The sequence below is a fragment of the Gopherus flavomarginatus genome, chromosome 3 (assembly GCF_025201925.1).
Source record: "Gopherus flavomarginatus isolate rGopFla2 chromosome 3, rGopFla2.mat.asm, whole genome shotgun sequence".
Taxonomy (NCBI): domain Eukaryota; kingdom Metazoa; phylum Chordata; order Testudines; family Testudinidae; genus Gopherus; species Gopherus flavomarginatus.
The window spans coordinates 157,908,203-157,934,913 of NC_066619.1; the positions used below are offsets into that span (position 1 = coordinate 157,908,203).

Sequence of the window (26,711 nt, forward strand, 5' to 3'; positions counted from 1 at the left end):
CTGCTGGCCAAGCGCCATAAGATCAGGATGATCCACCTGTTCCTGAAGTATCAGGAGTTGGCCACTGCCAGAGGAAGATTCTCTGTCTCTATCTTCCCCCTCCAGCCACTAGCCAGTATTCGTTAGCCAAGTGTGCAATGCTTGACCAGAGGTGAGCATCCCTTTGAAAGACTCAATATTTTAAGGATGGGGCAAACCTTAGCTTGGCATGTCAGGGCTTTCCATGCCTCAGTCAATCCAATTGTATTGGATTTGGGAACATTAAAATGCCAGTGGATGAAATTCAGCTGGGGCATAAGTGAGCACAACTCCTGTGAAAGCTGATGAAGTTGTGACCACAGAGCCCAGGCTGCATTTAGAGCCCAACTCCTCAGCTGCCTCCTCCTATTACCATTTTTTAAGAGTAGCATTCACTCCACCTCCCCTTTCTGTTGCATCCAGGGCATTCTCTGCCTTTCGCATGGGAACAGCAGAGCTGCATGAGAGGAGAAGGGAAAGCGATGAGACTCCCATCCCTATCATCAAAAACTAAAGTTTACTAACATTCACAATAAGCAGCCTCCAGTTTGCCTGGGACGGTGGAACTTGCGTCCACTTTTACATCAGAGTCCCAGGCTGCTGCACCTGCTGTTCTGCCATCAGGGCAGTGAGGCCCAGTCTCCTGGTTAACAACGTCTGCCTTTCTGCAATAGGAAAACCACACATACACAACACGGAGCCCACACTTCAGGCTGACATTGCTTAATGCTATTTCTTCTCTTATTTTCAAAGGCTTCATTCCAACTACATAAATTAGAAATGCATATCTAAGCCAGCCCAGGAGTCTAGCTGTGTTACACAATAAAGGAGGGGAACGTATCAATTATTTTCACAGTTAAGTTAGCCCCTCATTCCTCTCTGCCTTTTCCTGCAATCAAAATCAAAAAAAGAGTGGGTGTCTGCAGGCAGCAAGTGGTTCAAAATGGAAACTTCCTTCCTTGAATCATCTTATGATCACATCGTCATGTCATTGTATTTAAAAAGGGAAGACTGTAACAGTGTTCCCAATATTCTAACATTAGAAATATAAAATGCCTTGGACGTTTCAAGGTTCCTCACAAGTCCTGACAAGACGTCAGCTGATGATGGCTGGAAGCTGTTTGCTAGTCTCAGAGGAGATCGCCCCTGCTTGAAGGAATGAACAAAAGGAGAAAAAAGAGACAGACTAATAGGAAAGCTCCAATATCTTCCTCCCTCCTCCCACCAACTCTCTCAAAAAACCCTCCCTTCACCACCTAAGTTCCTTGCATTTTAATATCTGGCCCCATTAAAATATACCAATCAGTCCTTTCCAACACCTTGTACCATTCAGCAGCTGGCAATTCAGGACAGCTTCCCTATCCAGAAACGGGGCTTATACATGTGCTTATCCTTGTGCATGTGTTTCATTGCTTGTCTGAATCAGGATGGACTGAAGCACATATTTCAATGTTGTCCCAAGCCAGGTCCTACATTGGTAGCTTAGAAGGGCACACTGTAGGCACATCTGAAAGTCTAGAGAGATGCAGTGCAACATAAATACAGGATTTTATTTTTTTCCATTTTTTAAATAGTGGCATGGTATTTACAAACCTGTCCCTTTGTTTAGCATGTGACTTCCCATCCAGGGCAGACTAAATCTACGGTTTATCTTTATTCCCCAGGATTTTTCCTAGGATAAATACAGTGACTAAGTACTTGAAGTGACAACAGACATATTAGATGTGTAACAAAGTGAGCTATTTCACAGTCATAACAATGATAATTCAGGAAGCAAACACAAAGAAGATTGTTTTTGTTCACAGCTGTAGTCAAAGAGAAATCTTTTTTTGTTTCTTGGCATCTTATCATTTCAGTCAAACTGGATTACATACTCCAGTTGTTATACAAAAAAAAGCAATTGTAAAAATGACGACTTAAATAACACGGAATTTGATATTATTTGTAATGCAGCCTGTGCAGTGGTTTCACAAGTAGAATTCAAGAAAACAAAAGCAATCAGATTGCTCAATTTAATACAGGAAGTAGCCATCAAGTATGGAAATGTAGAGTAATAAAAGGCTACAGTAAAAATATAAGAATGTTTAGAAAAAGGTGGCAAACAGTTGAAAGAAAAAACCAAAACACCTTACTAGAAGATGCAAGATAGTCCAGCTACATAGTTACTGTATTTTTCTAGTGCCTGAATTTCCTACCACAGCACTGATTCTATTATTAATTTTTTAAAATATAACTTAGAATCACAATGAGTTTGCCAACCAGCAGCCAACTCAAAAACTTTATGGAAAAACAAACAAAAAAATAACTATCATTAAAATGGGAGGTGGGGGGAGTCTCCCCAGCAGCCAGGTTTTTTGCTTTTTTTAATCCAGTCCTATCCCTTCTTGGCAATGCTGACTCAGGCGGAGCTCCTGGCTATATTCAGCATATTGGGAGTGGAAGTTCTTCTAATGCAGATTCGGGATTCAGCTGGAGGAATGGAAAGCCCTATAATCCAGTACCAAACCATGAAAGTCTTAGTAGCAGCAAGCTCCAACAAAACAAGAAGAAAAATCCCATCGAAGTGTTATGAAATGATTCATACAAGGAATTTGAGATCTTCAAAGGATTCTGCCATTCTTGTCCTCAATCAATAGCCAAATGAGTTGTGATTTAACCTGATCTGTCCGATCTGAGAAGGTGCCTGTTTGTTCTTGAGTTAACTTGTTTTTATCTTTGCTGACATGTCTTCTCAATTGGCTGCACAGTTTCCATCACTTCAATGCCATTCAGTACACAAACAAAATAAATCAAAGCGGGTCCCTTCCTAGTCCACATCACACAGTAGCGGTAGGTGCAGCAGGCATCTCACACGTTAAACTCTGCCTAAAAGTGTTGACCTAAAAGAGGGAGGGAGGAGAAGGAGAGAGAGAAGAGAAAGAGTAAATAGCAGCATTCATTATAACGATGCAACTATCCTCAGATACGCTCAGACTGCCTCCCATAACGCTGATCTCAGTTTTCTGCATTCTCATCACGTGTTCTGGCAGGTTTTCAAGGCCAGACTCTTTCTCTGTTGTTTTGTCTGAGTATAATCAGCATTGGGTATGTGCATGCCCAGCCATCCATTTGCAGAGTAAGAGCTTTCCCTCCCCAGTGGGTTGGCACTAGTCGCACTGAACTGTTAAGTCTCCCATGATGCACAAGTGAGAAGAAAAACGTGCCTACAGCAGAAGCCAGCTGAACAGCAACCATCTGCTTACGTCGGAAACAAAACCATAAAGAACTCTACGCTGCAGAACACTCTCTAGTACGCCCACTGGGACCCTAAGAGTGGACAAGAGCAGTAAATGTATTACACCAGAGATGGCCTTATTCTCTGTGGGACCACAAGTGAGGAAGGCAGGTACTGCCAGGGGACATACTGGAGAAAATTGAGTCCTGGGTTCTTTCACTGCCGGAAAGAATTGGGGGTGGGGTGATGAGACTAGAAACAAAAAAAATACAAACCCGCCCACCCCACAACAGGCTTTGTGAGCTTTCCCCTCTGCTTCTACTACCAGAGAAACTAGCGTGAGCTACGAGTTGCTGAAGCTGCCAAGCAGTTGCTTATCCTTAAGGTTGGCCCTGTGTGTAATGTTACAATAAGGTTATTGCCTAGATCAATGGTTCTCAAACAGTGGGTTGCAAGCCTGTTTTATTGGGGTCACTACAGCTGGTGTCATACTGGCCCAGGCCGAACCCCAAGCCTCACTGCCTGGGGCCGAAGCCCAAGATCTTTAGTCCTGGGCAGCTGGGCTCAGGTTACAGGCCCACACCCCCACCCAGGGTTGAAGCCCCTAGGCTTCAGCTTTTGGCTTTGGCCCCCTTGCTTGGGTGGGCTCAGGCTTCAGTCTCCCCTCCTGGGGTGACTTAGTAATTTTTGTTGTCAGAAGAGGGTCCCGGTGCAATAAGTTTGAGAACTGTTGGCCCAGTTTAAAGCAGCTGCCAAAATGCTACAGCCCTGTCCATCCCTTGCTCCATGAATAAGCATATGAAAGGGAATGAACACACTACATGTATTATAACAGCAGCAGAGGAGCAGCTATGTAGAAGACATCCCAAATTCTGTTTTCCTACCTAAATTAACTTATCCATCTTCCCACGGAGTTACTCAAAAACTCTCTCTAGGTTTGAGAGCCCAGGTTCAGAATGGGACTCAGGCACCTAACTCAGGCACCTCTGTTTGAGAAACAGAGCTCACACTATCAGCGAGAAAAGCTTTTTCAAACTTCAGAGAGGTTTTTCTAAACTGAGTTGGGGCAGGATATCCTAATTTAAAATTATGCTGCGCTCCAAATCCCTCTGGGGCAAGATAAATAAGAAGAGGTTGTACTAATTCTTCCAGAAAATCCAGAAGCTCAGAGATGGTTTCAAGTTGATACTCTGTCCCATCTGTTGAAGCATATAATGTGTCATGTGGCTTTTAACTGTCCGATGCTAGAATTACATCTCACTGTATTGATTTATTGATGCCAATAACCTTTGACACAAACCTTAGAGTCTTCCATCTGTCTTTTTCAATGTGATTCTCAGGACCTTCGCTCTCATAGGAAGCCATGTAAAGTGCTGCAGTCAGAGGGATGAATGATGTATTAGTGCTATTGGCATTTTTAAAATTTACCACTCTCCTACAGTGTCCTGCAGCAAAATAAAATCTCTTCATATTATGGCTTCATCAGATTATGGCTCCATAGTTCCATTACCAAGTACATCATCACTCACAATTGCATTCAGTCAATATTAACAAATAGTACATGAGAAAAAAAGACTATCCTCAGGGAAAAGAAGAATTGCTAAGGAAACTTAAAACATAGGAAGATAGGAGCGAACACTTGCAAAAGAAAGGTTTAAGCTCAGAGCAATATTGCTTTTTGAACTAAAGGCAGAGTTCCAAATTGTTTTTCTAGCAGCATCCCCTAGGTCAAAGCCTTCGTAAAGGCAAAGCAAATAAATACACTTTGGATTATGTTTTTGTGCACTTGCTTCGCAATTCTTATTTGTTTTTCCATTACTTATAATCTTTTATCTTAAAGCAGGGAAAGGGGCCAAAGCCACTTTTCAGAGAACAAACACACTTTCAAAAGGTAACTTTTATTCCCCATGTTTCTGTGGGTCCACTTTAACTTATAGATCATGTTTAGATTTGTGTTGAAGGACAACCTAGTCCTGGAACAATGGGATAACTTAATACAGGAAGAGAGTGAGCAATATTTGGCACAATCATTTGAAAAGCAGAGCACAGTGTATTCCTTACCATCTTCACTAAAGACTGGGGCAGTGAGCAAGTACTGCAGGATCTTCCGATCCCTCTCAAACGGACACTCCACTTGCTTCCATGTCATAAACTCACTCACTTGTTTCGCTAACTCCCAAAATTTCTGTAAATGGGCAGTGGGTAGGGGGGAACAAAAACACAAAACGTATGAATTTTAGCAATCTGCTTGATTGACCCTAGATAAATGAATCTGGGTTTAAATTAGGCTAATTTCAAGCCAGACTTCCAAGCAGGAACACAAGAGGGGAGTGGAGGGGTACTGAATTTCTGTCCCTGGGGAAATTCCAATATTTAGACATTTTTTGTCCCAAATTGAGACAAAACCCATATTAAAATATCACAACCTTCTGCAGAACAAAGTGTTTAGAAAAAAGCCACTTTGGATGTTTCATTTTGACATTTTTGATCCAAACCGAACATTTTGATGTTCCCAAATTCAAATGTTTATTTTCAGTTTGTTGACTTGAAAAGTTCAGATTTTTCCATGATGGAAAGTTCTGCTAAAATAGATATTTCCACATGGAAAATCACAGTTTTGATAAAACGTCATTTTCCAACAGTAAAGTGCTTCATTTAAAAAGCTTTTTGATCAACCTTAAACATAAGGGTATTCCAGATCATACAATTCAGGTTCAGAAAAGGTTACTGAAACTAATATGTGTCTATGTGCTATAGCATTTCCCTACAAGTAGAAAGTATGTGTGCAGAACATTAATATATTGCGATCATGCATAGACGCTCACACCACATGGAGAATTTAAAAGGCAGAACCCCCAAAAGACTGACTTGTACCACGCAGATAATACAACACCCCAGCAAGCAGTGGAACATAGCAACTAACGATGGTCGGGACCTAGAATTTCCATTCCAAGGGAAATTCTGATGTTTCAGAAAGTTTGTTCCAATTTGGAAAGAAAGGCTGAATCATCAATATTTTCTGCAAAATAAAAGTTTTACTTCTAGTATATTTAAATATATAAATAGTTAAATTAATATAATATTTAAGTTTAGATTAAATGAATTGAAACTATCAAAACTGATCACAGTGACTTTTCCATCATCCCTATCTAAAAATCGACATTTCTACAAAATGTTTTGATTTTGACAAATGTGTATTTTTTGACAGAAAAGCATCCCATCAAGATTTTTGACCATCTCTAGTAGTAACTGGTAAACGTACTAGACATGTGGCCTAATTTTGTTCCCAATAAAAGCAGGATCAAGAACTGGGTTATGTTTCCTGATGAGGGAGTTAAAGGAGTGGCAATTAAGTAATATCCAGTTCTAAATAAAATGTTCTACTCACTTCAAAATTGACATGGCCATTTGGAAGGCGATTGGCACAGCCCTCGTTGAGAAAGTAAATGTCTTTGATTAGGAGACTGAAGAAAGGTATCACGATCTAAAGAAAAAACAAGAGCCCACCTTCAGTAGGACACAGAATCGAGAAACAACAGTAGTATCACATGTATGAAACATTAAGTCACCTTGTCTTAAAATTAATCATCATACTGAAAAGCCAAAGTCTGCAAGTGTTCCTTTCATCTTGTGGCCATGCTGCATTATAGAATACTTGAAGTAAAGATAGTTACCACCCCAATCTAGTCTCTTCAGTTTCATCTTGGTTCCATCTCCTTTCTTTGTCCCAGACTTCTTCCATCCACTGTGTCTCTGGGAAGCCTCTAGCACTCTCGGAATTGCAGTTAATCTATCTGTTTTCATGGCCATACTTGTCAACTGAGCAACAATGTACATTCACTACCTCTGGAGTGACAGCTGCCTGCGTAACGTGCTCCGTTTCTGTTACAGTGGTCATCATTAGTTTGACTTTTCCTCACCCACGCTTGCAGACTCTAGACTGCACACATTCAGATGTACCTCACTTCTTGTTTGTGCATTATAAATAGGTATTTGGATGTTAATGCCCAAGTTAGAATGCTGTGCAGAGCTGAAAAACCACATCAACAGCAATAAAGCCCAAAGGGCTGATGGTATGGTATCATGGCATTTGGAGGTCACTTCTGCAACCAAAGAGGAATACTTTTTCCTATAGATTCTGCTCTATGCCCCTCAATCTCCTTTAAAGGTAGGACAATAAGTAATGGCTTTAATTTTCAGCAAGAGAGATTTAGATTAGTTATAAGAAAAACTGCCTAACTATAAGGATAGAGAAGCACTGGAATAGGATTTCAAGGGACACTGTGGAATCCCCATCATCAGAGGTTTAATATCAGGGTAAACACCTGTCAGAGATTATCTAGGTATATTTGGTCCTGTCTCACAACAGGTCTCTTCCAGCCCTACATTTCCATCCGTCTATAACGGCTCCTCTTTCCAACCCAGACAGGATCCTATGACCATTTCAGCCAATGGCTAATAAATGGAGCCAGTCAGGAATGACTTCCTGACAGAAAACGAAGTTCCAGAAAAATCAAAACACTTCCATGGTAAAATTGAACAGAAGTACTTTGTTGTGGGTCAGGTTGATACAAATCAGAATATTTCATTTTGTTGAACTAACCCAAAAAGTTTAGTTTTGAAACAATTCAATAGAACTATTTTCCTGTGGGGCTCTCTCTCTTTATATTGGACTGGGCTCCCTGGAGGACTAAATCTCCCATAATACAGTACAGATTTCTTTATGACTGAGCTTTCCATGTCACATTGTTGGAGTCACAAGACTGGGTGCATCAAAGGAGATGTAGGTCTGCCTAGGAAACTTGGCCCATTTGGGAGAATAGTGGCACCAGGGCCCTGAACTACAACTCCCATGAGGCCATGCACCACAAAGGAGGGGGGAGATTCTGGGTCAAATTGATACACCAAAATGAAACATCTTGATTTTGGGAAAGTCAAAATGTTTTCCTTAGCAAAAAAATTTCTAAGTTTGATCATAACAGAAATTCTGAACTTTTTTGTCCCAATCTGGGACATCCACAAATGTGGAAATTTGGAATTTCCAAATTTCACTCAGCTCTACAAATAAATATATAAGAATAAACTCTCTGGATTCCTGAATCTACATAATATATGCAGGATTTTACACCTTGATTTGTATTCAAACGGGCTCTTAAAAATAAAATATGGGTTTTGAGAGCTAAGTGCAAAACATGCATAACGTGCAGAACATATAAGTATCATCCTGCCTTACAGTTAAATGTATTCTATAAGCACGAAGATCGAGTTTATTAATCCTGACATGCAGAGACAATATTATATTATAAGAAGTTGATGAATTATTTAATAACTTGCCTCTAAGTTGAGGTAGGTTAGCAAGCTATTTGGCTCCTTTCCAAGAGAAATTCAAGGGATGCAACAAAGGTTCTGCATTAATGTATGTCCAAGTCCTGGTTATTTTTCAAACACTGGTTTATTGCAAAGAGGTTGTACCTTTCTTTGCCTCGCTTTCTCAGTAATATTACAGCTACTCTTGTGTTCCAAGAGAGGATTTTTGGCCTAACCTGATTAGGTCACAAGGATACTTTGTTATTCTTGGCTATTCACAGTAACGAACCCCAGCGAGGCACCTTTAAAGCTGAAATGGTAAAGGTCATGCAGAGAAGAGACATTTACTCTATAAGAATGTCTAGATTAGTTCCCCATTTTGACTCGAGTTGACTAGTAGACTAGAAATGCTAGTCTAGACATTCCAAACAAACATTTGGGGTTTAGGACACAAGTGCTTGTGATTTACCCTAGGCAGAATCAAACGCTGGAACAGGCAAATCTTTACACAATTTCCATCCCATCTGCCCAAAACCTCATTTCAAAACAAGATAAGAGGAAAGTAAACCTGAATGATACGCAATACAATGGCAGCAATTTCTTCTTCTTCTCATTCATCTATAGCATGATTATTATTAAAATTAATCCATCTGGATCTTATTAAGCTTCTGGTGACTCTGATCCTGCAAGCTGATCCACATGGACAAACGTGGCCATGCAAAATCAGTGAGCATGGATGGACATGTGCATAGGAGGACCCGGACCAGTGTTAGTAATCCCACTGAGATCAATGGGACTATTTGTGGAGTACAGTGCTTCTTAATATAAATACAAATAAAATACCATGGGATCTGAAACAAACAGTTTTTTGTTTTACCAAAGCCCAGGGATACACAGCACTTTAAAACAGCTGCAACAGTACTAAGCAGGGACCAAACTTTCAGTCTAATACATCTTTGACCCAGGGCAATATGTGAAAGACACACTAAGCTTTTCCCTCCAGTGTCTTTCATCCAAAAAGCCTCAAGTCCATCTAACTGTTTGCACTCTGATCCTGGTTTTTTGTTTGTTTGTTATTTTGCTGCAAAGAATCCTCAAAAACTAATCCTTTTGTAAAGCAGAATGAAGAGGAATAAAAAAAAAAACAGCAGAAGTGTAAAATGGATATTTGTGTCTGCCACTGCGGGCAAAACAGAGACGGCAAGACAAACGTGTAGACAGAAATCATTTTCCTTTGTGGTGTTTTTAAGTTGTTTAAAAAAATATTAAATAAGCCATGTTTTAAAAGAATAAGAGAAGAGTCTGTTGTGCATCCACTAGACCAGTGGTTCTCGAACTGTGGGTTGGGACCCTCAAAGTGAGCAGGGCTGGCTTAGACTTGCTGGGGAGCCCAGGGCTGAAGCCCGAGCCCCACCATTTGGGGCCAAAGCTGAAGCCCAAAGGCTGCAGCCCTGGGTATCGTGGCTTAGGTCACAGGCCCCCTGCCTGGGGCCGAAGCCCCTGGGCTTCGGTCTCCCGCTCCCAGGTGGCAGGACTCAGGTGGGTTCAGGTGAGAACCCCTGCACTAGACTATTATTTATTTTTCTCATGTTTACTAGTTCCCTATGGGGCACTCATCAAAATTTCCACTTTTTCTGCCAGTTCAAGACCTACATTAACATGAATCTGCCTCTCTGTGTATATCCCGCATGAAAATAGCATCCTCTCTGGGAGGAGCTAGGAATGCCTTCAAGAGAGCCTTCTGCCTCCAATACCTATGACATTTCTCAGGGCTCTTCAGGTTCAGACTAGTCACCTTTGTACTAGCTTTCATTGCCTGCAGATGTGCTAACTGTCTTTCCCTGGAGGTGCTGGTACCGAAAGGTCCTCTCCCAGATCTCCCTCCCTTCCACAGAAACACTGGTGTCCGGAGGAAGTGGGGAATGGAAGAAAAAAATCACTAGAGGCAATTAAAAATTGTGTGAAATGCTCATGAAAGGAGTCAGATTGAAACTCCTTGAGACTGAATTTCATCTACAGGGTGGCACACAGCATGAGTGGCACCAGTGCATGTTTCCTCACACTGCCCCACTATTGCTCCTCAGCTCCGATCTGGAAAGACCAACAAACAAGGACAACAGAGTAGCTCAGCCACTCTTCCTTTCAAACCTTGGCCTTTCCACCTAGACTGCTGACAAGGAACCAAGTGCCATTCGTGATGTTCTCTTGGATGTAGGCACCTGCCCATTAGGACCTGTGCTGAGACCACTAATCCTACTTCATTTAGGATATGAAGATAGTAACCCCTTTCAGTCAGTACGAACCTGAACTGGGCTTCTAGTTGAAATCATGAGGTGAAAGAATCTTTATCCCAAGCCCTCTAATCCTGTAAGATTTCCCATTTCTTTCCCTGTGTGTTCTCGGATACCATACCAGAGGATAAAGTCTTGTTCTTGGTGATTCACTACACAAGCCTCATGGGCAGTCAGAGACCCAATGCTGAGGCAAATATTTTAAAGGAAGCTGACTGAGGTTAGTGCCTTAGAATCTGAATAGCTCGAGAACAGCTCACCACATAGCTTAACAAGCACATTTCATGATTGTTCATTTGCTAAGTGATTCACGAACTACCTTCTCTCTGTTGCTATGCGCCGTCAAGGACCTCTGAGCTGCCCCACGCAGAGCGGTTCGGTAATTGTTAAAATTGCTAGAAGGGTCCATCTGATGCTAGAAGTGGGAAGAAATGTAAATAATGAGCTTTGGCGATTTAGTGCCAGTACATGTACAGTGCTTTTCACTAGACAGGCTACATTTAGAACCCAAGAAGTGTATTGAATTGCATCACAAATGCCATCTTTAAAGTACAGCTAAAACAAATCTACTGTTCTGTGAGATCCTTACATATGGAAACTCACTTTTAAAGAATGCCCAGTGAGCAAGTACAAATCAGGCTTTCATAGAAGCACTACTGTGCATCAGTCAGACTTGTCACACTTCCTCTCCCAAAAAACTGTACTATCAACTCAAATTCAAGGCTAAAATTCTGCTCTCAGAGCCATACAATGGGTCTCAAATCATGAGACCAATATTCCGCTCTTCCAGTGTGTGTAACTTGCTGTGAGATTAATAGGAGTTACACACACGTACTGAGAGTCACATTTTCTACCATACAAATTGTTTGAAAAATCTCAACTGGATTGCCAATTAATTCAAGATAGTTAACACATTGGTAACAGCAAATCCGAATCCCTAGGGTAACACAGATTTGTAACCTACAATGTTCACGTTGCTCTCTACAAATGTGTTAGCTACCTTGAGTTTGTTAGCAGTCAATGAACTTGAGATACAACCCCTCCCACCCCCAACTCTAGTGTACACACATCCTTTAGGGTTAAATTCTACCATTCAGATTTGAAAGCAGAGTTTTTCTTGATTTATTTACTCTTCCACCACAACTACAACCCTATTGCACACCTCTAAGCTAAGAATTCCCCACAATTTCAAGTTCCAATTGAAAAAAAGTCAACTAGTTCCAAGTGGCAAGTAGGTTTTACAATAAAACTGCAAGGTATATTGAGTGGCTGGCTCTTCTAAAGCCAAAGGAACCCAGCAGGAATTAACAGAGGCCAGAAGTTAGTTGAAGGACTCCAAGAGTGCATGAATTTGCACTATGGACATGCACACACAAAATTTCAGTCAATATCCAATAGGATAGGACTCGCTAAAACTCACATTCCAGAACAGTCAAACCTATACTCTGTTGACAGCAGCGTGATCCCATATAAGTTAAACATACCTCAAGAATGTCAAATTTGGCTGTCTTGACTTTTGCCCAGGTTTTCTTTAGCCGGGAGACCGGACTCATGTTCATACCAGCTTTATCAGAGAAAAAGACAATTTAAAAATTTAATAGAACAAAACTAGTCTAAGATAAACAAACTAACTAAGATGCAAAGTAATTCTACAATTAAAGTTCTATTAACAAAAGAAGGCTTTTCATAGGAGATATAGCCATTTCTAGGTATTTTTATTACCAATATATTTACAGTATAACAGAAATAGCAGTCCCCATCAATTCTACATGTTATTGATAGATCTTTATTTTTCCCTGTCTGGCTAGGGATGGGTTCCATGTATTTTAACCCCAGACCACGTCCAACAAAGACAGGAGATTAATAAAAGGTATCCCATTATGATACTTTGGGATGAGAGTTTACTAAAAAAGTGGGTGATGAGATCTGAAAAGTTACAATGTAAATATTGAGGGCAACTTCATTAGTCTCTTTAAAGTGTGGTCAGTAAATTATCTGAATACAAGTCTATGGGTTTCTATTGCACACAATGCAGTCATCAAGCCAAGCAACATCAGCTACGCCTTCAGAACAGACAGACCTCTCACTGGAAATCTAGAAGTAGGGGCTGCCCACGCTACATCTCACCTCCACTATGCAGATGCAATGAGGCTAAGTGAAGGGTGACCTTTATACTCTTTCAATAATTGGTGTCTTTGACTATTATATACAATGATCAGTGAAGCCTGAGACGATGACAACTCCTCCTGAAGTCAACAGGAATTTTGCGTTACTTCAAATGGGGATAGGTTCAACCTCACTACTCCAAACACTTGAGCATAAAAATAATTTTATCCCTATAAGTAATACAATTGATCAGGAGGGAGCTTTTTGAAGCACATATCATCCAATGAGTCTTTTCAACACTAAGTCATCTCTCTCGCCCTCTCTTTTTAACGGTGTAATTGAAGATAACTGTAGCTTGAACTAGAACACTCTTTTCCAATCTTTTATAAATGTATAATATAACAAAGATATTTATCTACTCTTTATCATTTCCTTCACTTCCCACCCTGCTGGGTACTGTAACTAGAGAATAGGCTTCCATATTTAAGCATCCAAACAATGATTTTTTTTTTTTAGTCTTTAAATTAAAAACAAGGAAAAACTCTCCAATAAATCCCCAGCCTTTATACTCACAAATAATCGCCATTAAGGAGTTAAAGTTGCCAATGTTAAAACACTCCCTAGCCACGTCAATGAAATATTCTATCATTCTTGCTCTGTGCTTCTTCTTCACAGGCTGTGAGAGACAAATAATAGTGTTATTCTTTAGCAGGAAAGGGAGACCTCCACTGAACTCCAAAAAGGGATGACACTATTGTTAAACATCTCTTTTGTAGATACTGCAACTTCACACTGTGTTCTACAAATAGAGCAAGTGGCATTTCTTACTCCAAAACACTTCTGAGAGGAGAAAGACAAACCAAAGGAGTTGAGAAACTTCAGGACAGTGAGGGCCTAGGGAATTATTGGAGAGGGAGCCTTATGAAGGATTTGTGGAAGGAGGTGTCTAAAGAAGAGAGAAGGTGGTTGATAAACAAGATGGGACAGAGGCTCTTCTAGGCATAAAGGAGAACATATGATGGTGGACGTGTAGAAGAGTGTGGAAGAAAGCCGAAGAGAGTAATGAAGCTACTGATGCTTCACAGTTTCAAAAACAGAAAATTGTTGTATGCGAAGGAAATAGGACTTGCTCACCATGCAGATTTCGGTAGCAACTAAGTAGCTGAGTCTGTTAAACCATTCTACATAGGCTTCCAGATTACGGGTCTTCTTTTGATCAGCATAACAGCTCTGAAGAAAGAAAGAGAAAACACAACCTCGTTAACTTATTCTGCATTCTTCGAGACAGTGAGATTCCTAATCTGTAACCTGGCCACCTAAAGCTTTCACCCAGTCAGATATCATAAGGTAAAAGTATGGTCAATCGCCAAAGAAAACTCAAGGAGATGCAGAAAAGTGGTGTTGGTGACTCAGCAGGTGATATTTCTCTGAGGCCTTGATTCAGAAAAGCACACATGCAGGTGCTCAACATCAAGCACCTGCTTATGTCCCATTGAAGCGCTTTGCTGAATAATGACACTTAAGCACTTTACTGAATCAGGACTAAAGCAATGCTGAATCATCATGCAAGGGGACGCCATGGTGCTGGGTTTTGAATGAGATATAAAATTGAGTCCTGACCACTCATTTGGCATGTAAATTCCAGCGTCTAGGCCCAACCGGCAGATTACATTCTGCCTTCTTAAAATGCTCCCAGTAATTTCAGCTGGAGTCTTATTCTTCCTTTCCTGTTCCGTGCTATTAGATAGTGCATTGGAACAGTTCCCACAATTCATCCCAGAGGTTCTGAGTAGCAGTGGGTAGAGAGAGAGATTTTCATCATCTATAGAAAAGCATTTCAGAATCCCAGCTGGATAAAAGCTATTATATTCTGTTTGCCACATTTGAGGAGAACAGGTAAGTACAGTACAAATTACATGGCACAGTCAACATGTGGATCATAAGCATCTCCGGAACATGAGCGAAAGAGGTAACAGCTCCAGCAGAGTTAGTTAAAAGCAGTTTGTCCTTGCCCTTCACTCTATAACTCAGAATTCTCTTCAATACATCTTGTACTGTACCTGCAACAAGGACTGCAATTTGACCTCCTCGGTTTCTTTCAAATAGCTCAATTTCCTAAAAGGACAGGAGGGGAATAATGGATGGGGCAAGTATCAAGGTTGAAATGCATCTCATCTTGGCTATAGACCATAGAGCGGATGGTCAAGAGAAACCATTCCCAGGGCTAGATCCTAAGCTGGTGTAAAAATCACTGAAATCAATTTAAGTGAATGGGAGTTTGTTTGCTTGAGCAAAGACAGAACATGAGCTGGATTTGCTCCCTAACTGGACAATGATTCACACAAAGTAAAGCGGATATGTTTTAAAAGTTCAGCTATCAAGAATGTTCATTATGATATCTATCTAGAGATAAGAGTATTCTAACTATCCTGTATAGTGCTTGTGGCTCAGTACAGGATACCATTCCCGTTCCACAACTGCTCTCGTTCCACTTCATTCACCTTGTCATTGTCCAAAGGATCCTTTTGTACGAACGCCTGGACAAATTCTTCTGGTCCAATGTAATTCAGCCTCTCCTACATTTAAAAATAAATTAAGCCAAGCAATCATTTCCTTTGCTGATTTGTATTTCAAACAGAAGCAAAAAGTAGGAAGAATAAAATTGTGGTTGGAAAATACATATGTGAATGACCTGGCAACAACTTACCAGCTCTATGTGAGTCAGCTGCTGGGCTAACATGTAAGGGTCATTGCAGACAGTGATTATGTCCCTCTGTATGGACTGAGGTTTGATCTTCAGGACTGTCAGTCGATCTGTGGATGTTGCATTGATTTTTGCAAGTACTTCTTCATACTGGCTAAGAGAGGCAAGTTTTCGGATCAGGCTCTGGATGATTTGCTGTACGTTCTTCCGATACATCTGCCATGACACAAGACAAGCAAAGGATATTCCCAGAATATGAAAGGCTATTAAATTCCTGATGACACTAAGATAACGAATATCCATCAGAATGAAGCTATCAACTTAGAAACTCACAGAACCAAGTGTATTCTTAAAGCGACCATTGCCAAATCAGTACATTAAGAGCATGCATTTAACAGGTAGTCCTTGGGAGTGCTTAATTTAAGGTTTGATTGCTTTAGGGATTCAGTGGTGTCCTCACCAGTCCAAGCCACAACAGAAAGGGAAAGTACCTTTCACTTACAGTGTAAAATGAAGCATTGTCCATCTGGGTAAAATACCTCCTCCCACTGTTCAAGGCAGTAAGGAAAAAACCTAATCCATGAGTTTAAAGTATAGTCATTCTGTGATGATACGGGCCTAATTCTATTTTCACTGGTGTCAATCAAGACTAATCCCATGAAGTCTAGGTCTGCTCCTATTAATGTTAAGAGGAGTTTTGCTATTGGCCTCAGTGGAAGCAGTTTACAAATCTACATACAGAGCTTTGCACAGGTCTCTAACGTCAGTCGGGGAAATTAATCAAAAATTGAACTAACAATAATTACAAAATGGCAGTCATGTCTTCATTCACAGTTTAGGGAACATCTCTCTGCTAAAAGGCAGGGGGTGATACACCTGCTAAATTACTCTGATATATGCAGCAGTCTACAAAACACTGCCAAACCTGCAGCTTTCTTTTGGGACCTCTTCAGGAGCATGAACATGACAAAGGCAGGTTTGGCATGGGCATGGCATGACTTTTGACCTGGCTGTGTGTGATATAGTTATTTGGGGCAAGGCGGAGAACACACAACAATGGGTCTAATCCATTATGGAACAATCTTATGCCCCTGATTTTCCAGCACAAACATATGCGCTCTTCAGAGAAATGTAGTCAGCTAGGATGATAGGTTACGCAAATTAAAGAGTAAAAATATTTGAGGAGCCCATGATGTGTTTGGCAAACAGAATAAGGCATCATGAACCAACACAACTGGAACACTGATTGAATGCTGACCATGTGTACCTGGAAACCCTGCTCACAGCCAAATCTGTGTCACAAGTAGGAAGACTTGGGAGCAATTTTCACTGCCCTACCCACACCTCCTTACACCCAATTTCAGCAACAGACAAAAATATTGTTTGAAACTTGTTTTCAATCTGCATTATTGTTTCAGCAATCAAAGCAGAACATAAATGAGCAGTATTCAAAGAAATACAGCAAGAGGTTCAGTGTAGAAACTGGCACCATTTCGGTTAAAACAGCAGAGAGGGAGTCTGTCGTTTCACCTCTTCCTCTGCTCTGGGAGTCATTTCCCCCAGTCGGTCAGAACAGTTTGTTGCAGATGCTCACAGTTTCAGCATCTTTTTAGATGTTTATGATGTTCAGGGGACATTTTTAATATAAGGACAGCCCTGAGAAATCCCTATGCTGAGAGCAACTACCACAGAAATAGAGGCAGATAATGGGTTTCTACTTCAGAATTCAAGCTGCGGGACCTGATGGCACAACACATTTTTATATAGGGCTGGTACAGCATCATTGCTCGCAATCTGAGATGAAACATATGGTGAACACATTACAATAGATAGATCTTCTGTTCGTAAGTAGTTTATCTCACTGATTTTGATCACCCTAATCTTAAATGTCTTTAAACCAATAACATTCATAAGAATTCTTATGCAACTGTATGCTTGTCTCCCTCCCCTATAGGGCCACAGTTCAGCAAGGCACCCAGGGATGTGACTTGTTTTTTGTGCAAGAGTAATCCCTTTGACATCAATAAGACTTTTGCACATGTTTAAGTGCTTTGCTGATTTAGGACCACTATTTAGCATGAGAGATCTGTCGCTCTGTCTCTCACAACTGCATAATACTCTATATATTTACCTTAAACCATGGAATATACATGATTTAAATAGAAACATAACTTTAAAAAAAAATCACATACACAGTCCATTTGTCAGTTTAAACACAGCTCAGTTTCCTCTCACCGAGTTGCGTATAAGACAGTTGATGAGTTTTTGTAGTGTACCTTTTGATTCTGCATTTAAAAAAAGGCCTTATTGTGTCTAAGTTCCCTCACCACACATAAATAGCATGACCACATATGGAAGACTTACATAAAACAGAAAGAGCTATACACATAGTTTCTGAGCTACACAACAACAAGACCAACACTTTGCAACTCTCACCCACTCAGCATACCCACTTACCCACTCAGTCTTTCGCAAACCAATTCCTCTAGGCCTCGAATCTTTCTACTGCTCTTCTTTGGGCTACCTCCAATTTGTCACTATCTTTTAGTAACATGGTACCCAGAACCAAAAGTAACATTCAGGGTGTAATTGCAACAGAGCAGCAGGCAAAAAAGTTAACTTTCTGCTCTATGACACGATGCCTTGTGAATGCAACACATCCCATTGCAAATAAGTGTCTGATTTGCTTTCCACAATCACCCCTGGATCTTCTTCAGCATTACTACTTCCCAAGTTTCTCCTACCCATTAAATATCTGGGCTTTGAATTAGTTTCCCCTGGATATAGATATTTGTTCTTTTAGTTCCAAGTTAAGTCTAATTTTGCTCTCTTCTGCCCTTGTTTTCAATCTCTCAAGGTCATTTTATCTCTTTAGCAGTATTTATAATTCCTTCCAATTTATTATCATCTGAAAAATTAATTAATTATGTAGAAGAGGGAGTAAACAGCAAATTATGCAAGAGGTTATAAAAAAGACTGGGATGAACACCAGTCACTGGGAATGCCAATAAACACGCTGCCATTTAGTCAGCACTTTCTGTTTATCATTCCTCCAAATGCCACACTGGTACATGTTGTACTCTTTCCTGGACAACCCTGTCATGTGAGTTATGTTCTCTGATGACACCTGCTGTACTTCACACACCCAAAGCACGCATCATCCTTAAAGGGACAACATTAACCTAAGACTCATTAACAAAACCACCAATACAACCACCACCACAGATTTTTAAAAATCTACATTAGATTTTAATAAAGACTCTCTCTTCACTTTTCATACTGATTTGAGAGAGAGAGAGAGAGAGTGTGTGTGTCCGTCCTTTTAGATTTATCAGCTTTACAGGTACTTCTAGTTAGTTCTGTGAGATATAGGAAATCAGAGCATATGATCACGGCGGTCCCTCCTTTCCAGCCTTAGCATCTAGGAATTTATGAATGGTTTCATGATTGATGTTTTGTTTTGTTTTTTTAAACTCTTTTCATTCAACTTTTTAGAGTTCACCAAAACATTTTTATTCATAATGAAGGCCCCTCCCCATCCCTCCCCCAGCATGGATCCTGGATCACCTTGACCCTCTCCCCCAGCACCCATGGTGCCCCTGGAGCCCCTCCCCCTCACCACTCAAGTTTTAGTCACAGTAGGTATTTTTAGTAAAAGTCATGGACAGGTCAAGGGCCATGAATTTTTGTTCACGGCCCAGGACCTGTCCATGACTTACTAAAAATACCTGTGACTAAAACATAGCCTTATTCATAATGGATTTTTTTAAGTGGTTTATAAAACCTAAGCTTTTGGGCCTGGTTTTATCTGGGTACTTATATGGGCTTCCTCAGTTTAGCATCTCAACACCTCCCAAGAATTATCTCCAGCTGTGAACCAGCACACAGAATGATCAAGTAACTTGCCCAAGGCCACAAAGGAAGTTGGTCAGAGACAGGAATGCAGCTCAGAACTTGAGTCCAAGGCCAGTGCCTTGAGCCAAAGCCAACTCTTCCCATCCTAGTTAATACTGTCCCTTTAGAAACATTCCTCCTTGACATTGCAATGCTGTCCTATGGGTTTTAAAGATCAAAGGCCTTATCCCGAAAAGCCTCCTCACATGAATTCAATGTAAAGGTTCACATCAGGAAGGATTTTCAGAGTCACACCCAACTTCCTCCTAGAAAATCTTAAAATAAAATATGGAACTAAAACTTACAAGCAGTGTCTGCTCGCACAATTATTCTATTCTGTAGCCAAAAATAAATATTCTTCCAAGAACTCAATATAGATACTGGGACTTAGCCAGGAGTTCTCAGCACAAAGGGCTGGTTAGGACTTAGGTTTTTAAGGGTTCATCTGCACCTTAGGCACTGGACAAAACATTACATTCACATTCATAAAATTAACTCCATAAACAATGCTACCTACCCAGAGCTGCTACATACTTAATAAATAACCAGCAATATTTTACTCTAGCCAAGATATTAAACTAATGCTTCCTTTCCAACCCTCTTGTGCTCAAGGTAACTACCTCATCGCCATTGGCTATTCGTTGCGCCAACTCCTTCAGGTTCCTCATCATTCTTTCATCTCGAAAATCATATGGAAACGTCTCTGTCCACTCAGTCAACAGCTGAAGGATTTTAGGTGCAATTTTTCGTATCCGGCTCTAGTTTGGGGGGGGAAAAGTTATATGGACATCAATAAAACAAATATTGAAACCAACTGAATTACAATCTACTCATTATGTGGACATCAATAAAACAAATATTGAAACCAACTGAATTACAATCTACTCATTATGGACTACTGCAATTGTGGAATACAAGGACATGGAAATCAGTTAAAACTTGAAATGTAATTAACTTGACATTGGATTAATTATGCCAAAACACATTGACTTCATTGGGTTTTGGACCAATCCATCAGTGAACTGGCCAATTTAAAAAGAGTAAATTCTATCAGTATAAGAAAAATCCTAGATGCTAGATATGGTAGTGTCTCCAAAAGCTACTATAAACATTATCTAACAATTAGTTATAAAATCTGCAGAAATGCCTAAGGCCTCAAATCTGCAAAGACTTATTTATGCATGTGCTTAATTAAGCATGAGTATGAACTCAGTGGAACTATTTACTTATATTTAATGATTGTTAATTATTTACACTGTGATAGCCTAAGAGCCTAGTCATGGACCAAGACCCCATGGTGCTAGTTGCTGTACAGATCCAAAAAGACAGTCCCTGTCCCAAAGAGCTTACTAGCTAAGTAATCCTGCAAAGCCTCAGGCAGGTGCTTAATTTGAAGCATGTAAGTAGTCCCACTGAGTTCACACTCATGTGCTTAAAGTTAAACAAGTGCCAAAGTCTTTGCAAGATTGCAGCCTAGAATGTCAAGATGTATATAGCACATCTTTAGTGCCATATGCATTTTAAGGTACAATCTCATACATATTATTAAATATATGCATTTCTTTTTCCTAATCTTTCTTTTATTAAAACAAGTTAAAACTAAAAAAGCTACTTAGGTGACTGGGATTTTGGAAATGAAACAAATGTCTCAGTAGAGACGGTTTTCATTCATTAGGGTTCTGTTGAATTCAGTGCCAAAACCTCCCCTTGACTTCAGCGTACACAGGATCAAGCCGCAAATCAATCTTGCTAATGATTCGTTTTCAGTATATCCAATCCAGTAGCAAACCCAGAGGTGTTCTACCTTGGCATAGAGAAAGAGAGTTTTGAGTCAGATTTACAAAATGAGACCTAACAGGTTTAGCAAGAGACCTAACCTTGTCAGTCCCGGGCTCGCTTAGTCTCTGATGCTCCATGTACAAATGGCAAACCCTGGCCATTAGTTCATACGGGTGCATGAACAGCCGCGAACTGAGCAAGAAGGTGAATATGTATGTTCTCTGTAGGTAAGGGGGGGGGGGGAGAAAGAGAGAGGCAAAATCATCACGCATTTCATACTTCCCACTACAACATTACTTTCAACTCAATTTTTCATGCTTTATCATTCAGAATGCAACTTTGTGTATGACTTGTGGTGAGAATGGCTGATACTACTGCAGAGGTAAGCACTTAATTGTAACGAATGTCACCTCTCCAGAGCCACTACAGCATTACATAGCAACTACTTGAGGCTAATTACGCAAGACCAGACAAAAACACGGCTGGCCCATGGCAGGGCGGGGCTCGCTTGATTATCCCTTTGTGACAACAGTATATAAAAGTTCAGCACCTGAAATTACTCAGAGCACAATTTCAGCTCCTCTTCCCTTGTTCTGCAGGAAACCTTTGTGACCTAAATTAATAGGTCACATAAACTCGTTCTAGCAGAGTGATGGAGTATAGCTCAAGAAACAAAACCCAAGTTAGATGCAATGCCATTGTTGGGCATAGCAATCAGTAAACAGGGACGTACAGCAAAAAATAAAATACATTTTGTGGCCCAACTTTGTTACTATGGGCTCAACTAAGGCTTGCAAAAGCAGAGCCATTTAGATTGTAGTTGGCATCGTTCACCCCACCCCCATTAGGGGCCATTCCCAGTAACAAAAATTACATTTTGCTTTTCCCTCCAGAATCCTCCCACTCAAAAGTGTGTCAAGCACACCTGATGTAATTTGCAGGGTGTATAGACTTACATCAGGATAGTAATCTACATTGGGTACTAAGTGCTGGATGAGGGCTTCCAGAGACCCTGACAGGAGATTGTTGTCATGGTAATAGAGTCCTCCACAGTTGTCCTCTTTTGACTGATACAGGTTTCTGTTGTAACCACTGCTGTCAAACATAGCTGCAAAGGGAGGCGTTTGTGGCATACTTTCCTGAAGGAAGGCACAAAAAAAAAGAGATACACAATAGAGTCAGAACAGGCTTCTGACACCCATTTCAAAAGACTGTATCACAGCAGCATGCTAAGGAAATAAAACCCTGACACGAAGTGATGAAAGCTAGATCATCTCTCACACACAAATCCTACTGCACCTGAACTGCTCCCGAGGTAAAACCAATTGCGAGTGGTGCCCTTGCTTTACTGGTTACGATTATGAGGTAATTTTGCTTTTGTTTTTTGTCATTTCTTTGTCACCTTATAGGGAGAAGGCAGATGTTAAAAATGGAATCCACTGGCAGGAGGTAGCTGGCAGCGTGCAGGAGGGGACGGGGAGGAGAGTTGTTGGTGAATGTTTTATGAATTAGAACTTTCTATAAAACTTATTTGCCATATAGTGGCAAAAATCCATGATGGGCCAAATTCTGCCTGCAGCATACTTGGATGAGTATTCACTTTTCCCAATAAGACCCCTGCATATGTGGCCAAGGGGAAAAGTTTGGACGTCAACATTTATGGAAACATTCCACTACAGTACTTTCATTCCTGTTCAGTAGTAAATTATTACACCAGTAGTGCCACTGAAGCCAGTAGAGCTACCTGGGGAAATAGGTGTTCATCAACAAAAATAAGGGGTGCACAAACTAGCCCCTGAGCAGCAAAGGAGCTGTACTGAACATTTTAAAAATGTTGGGTGTCCAAAGTCCAGCTCTGAGTTTGACAACTTGAGCTTCTTTCCATAGTAAATGAAAACCAAAAAAGGTGGCATCTCAGCCACTGGAGAACCAAAGCCGCTCACCTAACAAACAACAACGCCTCTCTCCCTCACCTTAATCAATCAGCACTGTGCCATCAAAGTTGAAAGGGGTGGCGGGGAGGGGCAGGGGTGAGGGAAAAAGAATTGTACTGACCACCCAAAACCTTCTCAGTTGCACTGTAGGTAGAAAAGCAGGAAGATAAAGCTTCTGATCATGTTAAATCTGAATTTCCCACTTCCTCCACACAATCACTCTTGGAATAGCTGCTCTCTGGCAGTTGGAGGAAGTGTCTGGTTTTCATCCCTGATTACAAGTTACCATCACACCCAAGTTTAATCATAATAATGTGCTTTTATCTACCTGGATAGTAGTTAACACACAGTAAGTTCTAGCAAGCACGTCTCATTCTGAGATCAAATAAACAGAGCTGCAATGCAGTACGGTGTCACACAGCTTCCATTCCTCTCAGCAATTCCGAGGTAAGGGAGACCAAGTTGTACAGCTAATTTGCACTGGCTGCTGTGCATCTGGGTTGGTGGAGCAAGTGTGCGTGAGTCTATGAAAAGCTTTCATGCCCCTGAGCCATCATTGTAAGTGCAGATGCTGTTGCTTTTCTCTCCATTGTGTCAAATCCTATATGGAAAGAAAGGATCTTTCAAGCCACACTCTTCAGTCTGTGAAGGCACCTGATTTTGAGAACAAGTAGTAATGTGACAGCCTGGAGATAAGTAGCTTCTCTCCATCTGTGTGCTCTGCAACTCATAACAAAGCACTTTTCAGAGTGAACTCAGTAGAGACTAGAAGCTATTAAGTTATTAGCTAGATTCCTGGGGACATAATACACTGCACACAGAGCCAAAGACTCTCTGCTTCTGGCAGCATGTACAGACAATGGAGGCATTCAAAGCAACAGAAGACTAAGAGATTCAGTAAGTAAACAATAAGAGAAAGCCAAACTCTGTTGCTTAGCAGAGAGGGACAGTGAACGGAGGCTCCTGGCCTACATGACCTGCACTAATCCTGCTTTTTCGAGATGCCAAAAGATATTAGCATCAAAATGGGTTGGGGGAGGAGGCTCTGAGTCTGAAAAGTCACATTAGTCACTCCATGCAGCTGTTCAACCAGGGACCTGATTCTTTCCAGCACCGTGAATTGGGAGGGAAGAGGAAAAAGAATAAAATAATGTACGTGCCACAGCAGAAGGCAGCAAGGTGCAGAACTCTTGCAAACAAGATTCCTTTATTATGGATGCCCAGCAGGTGAGACGCAGGCCGTATTACAGCCATCTTTGGCAGGATAAAGCATTCTGAAAGACTGTCTCTGAAACTGTTTGCCAAGCTAGTGTGGTCCCAGGAATAAGAAAAGGTTATGAGAGGAGCTGGATGAAATGTGGCCATTTGAAGTGCAGACACTATGTAAACATATTCTGTGTTTTCACTTTGTGTACAGTCCCGCCCAAAGTTTTATTCTGATTCTTTGAATTAGATAACCCCAAGAACTCAAAGAGAAGCTTAGACAAAAGTACAGCTTTGCATAGGTCTTAAATCCCCTAGTTTTGCTGAAAGGTGTCTCCAGTTAAAGTTTATAACAAAATCCAAGGCAGGAGAGTTATGTGTGATTTCAAGCTATGGTGGTGACAGTTTCTTCAGCTCTAACTCAGAAGCCAATTAACTACTGACAGAGGAATCAGTTGCTGTGACTGTCCCAGAGCAAGGCATTATGTTGTATACTTCTAGCCAGACAGGAGAGAAAGACCATCAAGTCACATTACACAAGTACACGTCTACCCAGATATAGTGTGGTCCTCAGAAGCCAAAAAATCTCACCGCCTTATAGGTGAGACCATGTTATATCAGGTTCGGTCTAGTATGCCATGCCTGACTGGACTGGCTTCCCCGGTGGTGATTTAAAGGACCCGGTGCTCCTGCTGCTGCAGGGAGCCCCAGTCCCTTTAAATCACTGCCGGAGCTCTGGCAGCAGGGCCTGGGTGGGGATTTAAAGGGCCTGGGACTCCCCGCAGCGGCCAGAGCCTCTGGCCCTTTAAAAGGGCCCAGGGCTCCACATGAATTCGGATATAACGCAGTGGGACTCAGGTGACACTTTAAAGGACCCGGGGCTCCTTACTGTTTTACTGCATTATATCTCAATTCGTGTTATATCGGATTGTGTTCTGTCGGGGTAGAGGTGTATTCCAAGTAAGTGCTGCCATTCACACCAAAACATCCAAAGACCAATTGCCCCCAACATACACTTAATGGAGAACGTTGAGGAAGCCATGATTTGGTTCTGCAAAACCACTCTTCACCATGTTTCTGGATTCAAAAACAAATATGGAAGTTTGTTTGAATCCAGGTCTCATTTTATCCAAGTCACTCAAGTAAAAGGCTTGAAAGAGAAGTTAATGTTTTGTCCCATCTGACCAACACATATTGATTTTGCATATCCTAATTCCCAGTCAGTTTGATTTTGATTTGCAGAACCAAAATCTGAGATGTTACAAATCAATGCCTCATTTTACCACCAAATTTTGGAGGTGCTGTACAGTTTCAATAAAAATATCCAGTTTTGGCACATCACTAAGCAACTAATAACGATTTAAATAAAAGCTTACTACAGTAAACAGGCAAAACCCAAGGAGTATGCTCTCCTCTATAGTATGTATTTTTTTAAAGGCACAATAAAAATCAAAGCTAAGAAAGTGGCTTAAACTTCAGTAACAAACTCCCAAGGGAAACAGACTATTTTGTGCTTTAGATCCTCTAATTCTTAGCACAATGAGTGCCACCAGCATTGTTCATATCAGTTTGTTTCTAATGGATACTAAATTTAAGATCTAGAAAAATTACAGTGACTATATGAAGAGGAAAAAACCCATCAAATCTTTAATAGTTGATTATTAACAATGTTATAAACCACTTGGTCAAAGGTCAGATATCGTGGGATGTGCGTGTAAATATATGGGTGAAAAGGAATGTGACATCATGTGTACTGACTGTCTCTAAACTACTTAGAGAAGTTTCCTGCCCCAGACAGCTGAGTTCTGTCTCAATGAAATGTCAGGCTGTATTGAGTAAGAGATGCACTGCATACAGCATATCCGGACAGACAAGGATTTCGGTGTAAGTGAATGTGACACAGAACACATTGTCCATGTGACAAAGTGGAGGATATCAAAGCATGATGGTGATAAATATAGTCTATCCAACAGGATGACTCACGTAACATATGCACTTTTCCAGCGTGATTTATTAACCTTGATCTTGTCTTTGCTGTATTTAGCGAGGAGGTACAGATAAAAAGCATTCTACTTTGTTCTTATTTCCCCTGGATCTATATAAATGGGATCAAATTCTGCCTACAGAATGACTTCAGCAGAAATGAATAGAGGGAAGAGAGCTGAATTTGGTCCATGAAGTCTAGAAACAAGTAGGATGGGTTTCCTAGTATCTGCGAATATTGGTACACTCTACAAAGTAGAATAGGCTTTTAAAAGAAG

General features: G+C 40.8%; 1 protein-coding gene across 3 annotated transcripts in view; it reads right to left on the reverse strand.

The window, feature by feature from the left end:
- Positions 1-741: 741 nt before the first annotated feature.
- Positions 742-26,711, reverse strand: part of RASGEF1B (RasGEF domain family member 1B) — a 365,408-nt gene continuing 339,438 nt past the window's right edge. For 2 of the 3 annotated variants that reach the window (XM_050945154.1, XM_050945156.1), the window contains 13 exons: positions 22,270-22,452; positions 21,412-21,534; positions 20,155-20,292; positions 15,644-15,856; positions 15,438-15,512; positions 14,071-14,166; positions 13,510-13,612; positions 12,315-12,394; positions 11,150-11,245; positions 6,621-6,716; positions 5,294-5,417; positions 4,533-4,605; positions 742-2,897 (listed from right to left, as the gene is read on the reverse strand). In XM_050945154.1, coding sequence (XP_050801111.1) covers positions 2,873-2,897; positions 4,533-4,605; positions 5,294-5,417; positions 6,621-6,716; positions 11,150-11,245; positions 12,315-12,394; positions 13,510-13,612; positions 14,071-14,166; positions 15,438-15,512; positions 15,644-15,856; positions 20,155-20,292; positions 21,412-21,534; positions 22,270-22,452 — 1,425 coding nt within the window. In that variant the 3' untranslated portion in view covers positions 742-2,872. Of the gene's footprint in view, positions 2,898-4,532; positions 4,606-5,293; positions 5,418-6,620; positions 6,717-11,149; positions 11,246-12,314; positions 12,395-13,509; positions 13,613-14,070; positions 14,167-15,437; positions 15,513-15,643; positions 15,857-20,154; positions 20,293-21,411; positions 21,535-22,269; positions 22,453-23,575; positions 23,595-26,711 lie in introns of those variants that run through there. The other variant, XM_050945157.1, reaches the window with a different exon arrangement.